This window comes from Echinops telfairi, unplaced genomic scaffold (genome assembly GCF_000313985.2).
Source record: "Echinops telfairi isolate 266 unplaced genomic scaffold, ASM31398v2 ScPeMD7_7457;HRSCAF=8495, whole genome shotgun sequence".
Classification (NCBI taxonomy): Eukaryota; Metazoa; Chordata; class Mammalia; order Afrosoricida; family Tenrecidae; genus Echinops; species Echinops telfairi.
In genome coordinates, this window is record NW_022111357.1 from 44,950,252 (window position 1) to 44,956,206 (window position 5,955).

General features: G+C 60.2%; 1 protein-coding gene across 1 annotated transcript in view; it reads right to left on the bottom strand.

Moving 5' to 3' along the window:
• Window positions 1–1,655: 1,655 nt before the first annotated feature.
• The window catches only part of SLC25A42 (solute carrier family 25 member 42), a 12,366-nt gene continuing 8,066 nt past the window's right edge, over window positions 1,656–5,955 (bottom strand). Inside the window, exons 6-8 of the mRNA XM_004705517.3 lie at window positions 5,490–5,618; window positions 4,912–5,063; window positions 1,656–3,160 (exon numbers count right to left, since the gene is read on the bottom strand). Coding sequence (XP_004705574.1) covers window positions 2,853–3,160; window positions 4,912–5,063; window positions 5,490–5,618 — 589 coding nt within the window. The 3' untranslated portion in view covers window positions 1,656–2,852. The remainder of the gene's footprint in view (window positions 3,161–4,911; window positions 5,064–5,489; window positions 5,619–5,955) is intronic.

The window sequence follows — 5,955 nt, forward strand, 5'->3', positions numbered from 1 at the left end:
ATGGCTTGGGTCAGGCACACCTTAGTCCTCAAAGTAACATCCATGCTAGTAACATTCTAAAGAGGTCGTGTGCAGTTGATTTACCCAATGCGATTCGTCCTTTGATCTTGTCTGCTACTTTGACAATCATTGAATTGTGGATCCAAGTAAGACAAAGTCCTTGACAACTTCAGCCTTTTCTCCATTTATCATGACATTACTTCTTGGTCCAGTGGTGAGGGTTTTGGCCGTCCTTACACGGAGTTGTAGTGCACACTGAAGGCTACAATCCTTGATCTTCATCAGCAAACACTTCGGTTCCTCCACACTTTCAGCCAGCAAGTTCATGTCATCTGCACACCGCAGGTTGGTAAAAGCCTGCCTCCAACCTGATGCCACACTCTTCTTCATATAATCCAGCTCCTCTGATGACTTGCTTGGGGTAGGTGGCGTGAATCTGGACGCTATCCCTCTAGGTCTTGCTGGTGCTTTGGTTGGTTCGCCCTTGGACTCATCCCCCAGAAGCCGACCCTGAGACAAGACCTTGAGGGCAGGTGGAGTGTCCTGGCTGGTCCCCAGGGAACTCTAGTTTGGAGCGGGGATGCAGGCAGGGAGCAACAGAGACTTGCAGGGGGGCACCAGAGAGCAACTGATGAAATTGGCGACCAGTCCTGAGCACACACCTCCTTGAGGTCCCACTCAGAGAGGCAGGGGTGAAGGGTCCTGGGTCATACTCCTGAAGGGAAACCCCACCAGGCTTGAGCAGTGGTGGGACTGAATGCTGAGCTACAGACTGGGTACTGACAACCTTGACTGTCCCAGCAGACTCCTTCACACCAGATATCAGTGACCATGCAGGAGCCTGCCCCAGGACATTCACGTCAACGTAATCAGCTTTAAAAAGGGGACAGTGATTCGCATTACCAGCGAGGGGAGGCAGGTGAGCATCAGGTGAGGCTGGATCCAGCAGCTCAGTGTCACCAGCTTCCACCAGCCACACCACTCCCTGCTGGGTCTGCTGCTCCCTGGGGTTGGGTTGGCTCATGTCTGCAGTCACAGGACAGCCCTGAGGACAGGCTGGGCTGCAGTCTCTTCCACCGGAACCAGCCAGAGAGAGGGGGAGGTGGGGTACTTCTCTCACCTTCATATGATGAGGGGTGGGGGTGTCCCCTCTGGGAAGCAGATCTGGGGCTGGCTCATTGCATGACAGCTGTGGTTCACCAAAACCCTAGGTGCTGACCAGTGAGGGGTCAGTCAGTAGACTTGATCTTGGTCTCCCTCCCCAAACATGGCAGGTCTGTGCATAACAGGGCGCAGTTTACCGGAATCTCAGCCAGGGGGCCGTGGCGTGGAGTGGAGCCCATGGGCCTGGAGGACAGCCACCTCCACTGGTGGCTGCCCCTGCCTGCAGCCCACTGAGAACCTGAGGCTCCTTCTCCAGCCTTGGCCACAAGAAAGCACTGTGGAGGCCTAATGGAAGGGCACCCACCATAGGCCAGCCCCCACACATGACAGGTACAGGCGGGAATAGGGCAACAGAGGCTCGACTCCACAGAACAGACTCGTGATTTCTGAAAACGTCACTCCTGGTTTCTGGAGGCTGGGGGTCAAGGGGTCGAGGGAGTGAGGAGGCAGGGGCGGGGCAGGGCGGGTTGGAGCTGAAGGAGAGACGTGAGTAGAAAAAGTGATTTTAATTTTTATTAAATATACTCTCTTGACACAAATCTTTAAAATATAGACATTCTATATAAACAAAGTGTCTTCATGGCAACAGAAGTGTTACCCCGGAGAAGGGGCGGGAGCAGCAGCGGGGCCCAAGGGTGGCACTGCCAGGACTCTCCATGGGACCGCATGGCCAGAAGCCTCACCTGCCCTCCTGTCTTGCCGGGCACCCCCTGGGCACCCCCTACCCGTCCACCCGGCCTGGGGTCCCCAGGCCCCTGCCTCTTAAGCACTGGGTGAGCGAGGGTTAGGGGGTGGTAAAGGGCTGCCCCCCCTTGTTACCCCAGACTGTCTGGGCTGCTGGGGACCCCAGGGTAAGGCAGGCAGATAATGGAGAGGAAGAGGGGCTGTCACACCTGCAGGTCAGAGAGCCGTGCCAAGGGCAGGGTGTGTACAAGTCATGTGTGGTAATGCCTGGCTGATTCCAGACATAGAATCAGCCCTCTGCTTGCGGGCACACCACCCCAGGTGAGGCGGAGGCACCTCCTGGGTCACCATGTGGGAAAGACCAGGTCAAAAGCGCAAAGGCCATTAGGAAAGAGTTGTTGCCTGAGATGACCCAGACTGCGCCAGGCTCGACCCCCCTGGGGACAAGCCTTCCTGGGGCGCGACCAGCCACAGACGCCCAGGGCCATGATGCCTACACACAGAGGGCTGGGTCTGCGTTGAGCTTCTGGCCAATGGCGAGTGGAGCTCAGAGCCAGGGTGGGTGGGCAGCCCAGGGTACCTGGGATACCCCCACCTTCTCCAGCTACCCTCGCTGTGGAAACTGGGGTCTAGCCAAGAGGGACACACACGGGGCCAAAGAGTCGCCACTACATAGTAAATATAGAGCAGGGCTCCGGGCTGTTGATATGGCAGCGAAAGCTGGGCTCCAGACTGGGGAGGGCAGTGCCACCGCTGGAGGCCAGGCCCCTCCCCCTGCACTCATCTCCACAATGCCCCCTGGCTCAGAGCCAACAGGGGTGGCAGGGTCTGGCTCTGAGCTTATGTGCTTAGAGGGGTCACAGGCCCTGTAAATGCACAGCCCCTGCAAGGGCCCCACGGAGCCCCTCCCCCCACTGCACTCTGGGCCAATGGGGTGGAGGGGACTGGGGCTCCTGGCTCTCTGGGGCTTGGAAACCAGGGCTGGGGCATGTGCGCGAGGAGCCCTAATGCTGCAGGTGCTCCAGCAGAATCTGCATGAGGTCAAAGGTGGTGAAGCTGATGCCCACGGCGATGGGGCCCTTGAGCCAGTTCATGCTCAGGCCCTTGTAGAGGCCGCGGACGGCGCCCTCCTCGTGCACGATGGTCCACATCGTGCGCATGATGGAGGCGCGTGGGTAGCCCATGACGCCGGCTGTCTGCATGCGCCGCCGCACCACGTCCAGCGGGTAGGAGGCTGACTGCCCGATGATGCCGGCGCAGGCCCCAAAGATCATGCGCTCCATGGGGTAGGGCTGCCGGTGGCCACTGTACTCTAGGGGGAGGGGGGGGGCGGTTGTGACAAGTGGGCGTGAGCATGGAGAGGGTGTGGTTCCTCCATCCCACCAGGGTGCAGGTGTGCCCGGGCACCATGCCCACTCCTCACACTCAGTGCCTTTGCGGCAATGCCCGCTCAGAGCGACCCTGCAGGACAGAGGCAACCGCCCTGTGGTTTCCCAGACCGAAACTCTTCACAGGAGTACAAAGCCTCATCTTTCTCCCTCGGATACGCTGGTGGATTCAAACTGCTGACCTTGCAGTTAGCAGCCCCACGGATCGCCCATCAGGCCACCAGGGTCCATTCCCTTTCCTCCTGAATTCAATCCTTTAAAACCAAATTCCAGAAGTAGAGATGCTGGGGAATCGCAGAGACTCTCGGGACAAGGCCCGCGTGGCCAGAAGGAGCCCGTGCGTCTAGTCCCGGCAGTTCCAGCTACTGGAGCGCTGCAGGCGTGGACAGTAGTAACCCAGTGCTATGGCTTCGTCAACTGTAACAACGCACCACACACACGAGACTGCAATCCCAGAAGCAGCTGGGCCAGGGGGACTTGCTGGGCAATCCGTCCCTAAACTTGATGATGCTGCTGTTGCTGGGTGCTATTGAGTTGGTTCCGACCCACAGTGAAAATAAGAGTGCATTAAAAAAACCTCAACTATAAGTACAGATCACCAGATTGGCAGAACAACAGCCAGGCAGCCGAGGATGTGGAGAAAGGTCACAGGGCACTCCCATTGCCGGAGTGACTGCTGTGCGTGCGAGGGGCACAGAGTGACCGTGCGAGAAGCAGCAGTCTGGAGCTGGCCAGGCCCACAGCCAGGTGATACAGCCCAGCTGAGGGTTGCAACATCTCCAAACCCATGCCTCCCCGCCCCAGGTGGTGCACAGGCCGGCTGAGGTGCCTAAGAGTAAAGGCCTGGTGCTCTCCCTCCCCCCAGGGAGCAGCTCTATTCCCACACCTGGAGTCGCCGTGAATCAGAAGTGACGTGGCAGCAAGTGAGTCCACAGCTGTGAGAGAGGAGCATCAAACCGCTGTGTCCTTCCAAGGTAACCTAGCCTCCGGGAGGGGGGAGATTCCTGATCGCCATCTCTGCTGAGGGACATACTTATGTCTGGCGAGAGCAGGGACCGGGATGGTCACACACGAGGCCAAGGCCAGGTGAGGAGGCAGCTGCACTCCCTGGGGCCCCTGGAGCTGGAGGCAGTGGGAGGTGCCAAGGCGGTTCTCGAGACCCGGCCGCGCCTGAGCACTATGCCAGCCCCGAGGGAAGTGGTGCCCGCAGGCCCACACCAGGTGACCCTGTGTGCCGCCCTGCACCTGTGAAACGCTGCCATGTCCCACCCAAGGGCACACGTGCTGAGAGACACTGTACACCGCCGTCGGGGGTGGCGGCCAAGAGGGGACAGCCGGGAGGGGCCTGCAGCATTTTGTAGATTTCTTAAGAAAAAGGCCACCTTGAAATAACTGGGCCCCCCCCATGGTGGTGACTGGCCGACTGCAGTGCCCCCACACTTCTGCCCGTGCCTCGGTGTGGACATCCCCAAGGGCATTTCCTGCATGCGGCCTGCACACTTCATGCACGTGGCCGAGTCTGGGTCTGGGCACGTGAGCCCGTGTGTGAGCAAGCACGTGGGTTAAGTCCAGCCTGTGTGCCGCACAACGCCCTGGAAGATGGGGGGTGGCTTTTAAAAGGCTTTGAATGCCCAGGCCCCCGCGGTGGAGACGTGGCCCGGTGGGGGCCCCTCACCTCTGTGCAGGCTCTTGAGCGTCTCGTAGGTGAAGAAGCTGAGGCCCGCGTACGGGATGACGCCCAGCAGGGTGGGCGTGAAGCCGTGGTAGAGGGTCTTGAGTCCCTCCTCTCGGGAGATGCGGATGAAGACGTGAAAGATGTTGCTGTACCTGCAAGGTAAGGGAGCCGCTCGCCAAGGGGCCTTCCACGGACAGCCGGTGGGGACCCTGCCGGTGGGGACCCTGCTTCTCTGCTGCCCGGTCCTCCAGGCACTGGACCTGTGGCAGTGTGGACATGTCCCCTCTGGGGTCCCTGGCACTGAGCAATCGCTAGGGAACCAGGGGCCACACCTGAGGACATTCCTGTGCTGCCCCTCCACTCCCGAGCCCCAGCCGGGCAGCCCAGGGGTCCCCCGTGGACTAAAGTCAGAAGTCTCACTCACATACACTTGACAGAAAGTAACCACAGATCCCGGGCACCAGCCAGGGGCACCCGCTCACGGTGCTTCTTCTCCGGCAGCCACAGAGGCCCAGACCCACCCTGGGGGCCTGGGAAGGGGCTCCCATCTCTAAGGGACACCGCCCCTCCGGACTCACATCTCCTTTGGAGTCACGGCCATCCGAGCTCGGACCAGGTCCAGTGGATAGGTCAGCGAAGTGGCCGTTGTCCCAGCCAGTGCCCCCGCGAGGAACCGGGGCCAGGGAGGCAGGGCCCTGTGGTGGAAGGGGGAGGGCAGTGAGGTTAAGACCCCGAGAATGAGGGGCAGAGACAGAGACAAAGAAGGGGAGAGAGACAGGGAGAGCAGGTGAGGGGGACAGAGACCCAGAGGCCTGGCTGGGGGGGAGGGTGGGAAGTCAGGTGACACTTTGTGGTGGTGGTAGGGGGCCTGGTCTTCCCTGGCTGGGGCCCTGTGGGGCCAAGGTGGGCCACAGAGTAGGGCTGGGGAGGGGGGAGAAGGGGGCCAGGGAGGGGCAACTCACTTTCCAGGGAAGACACAAGGCCTGAGCACCTGCTCATTTGCTAAGCAGGGAACGGAGTGGGTGGGTGGGTTGTAGGATGGGG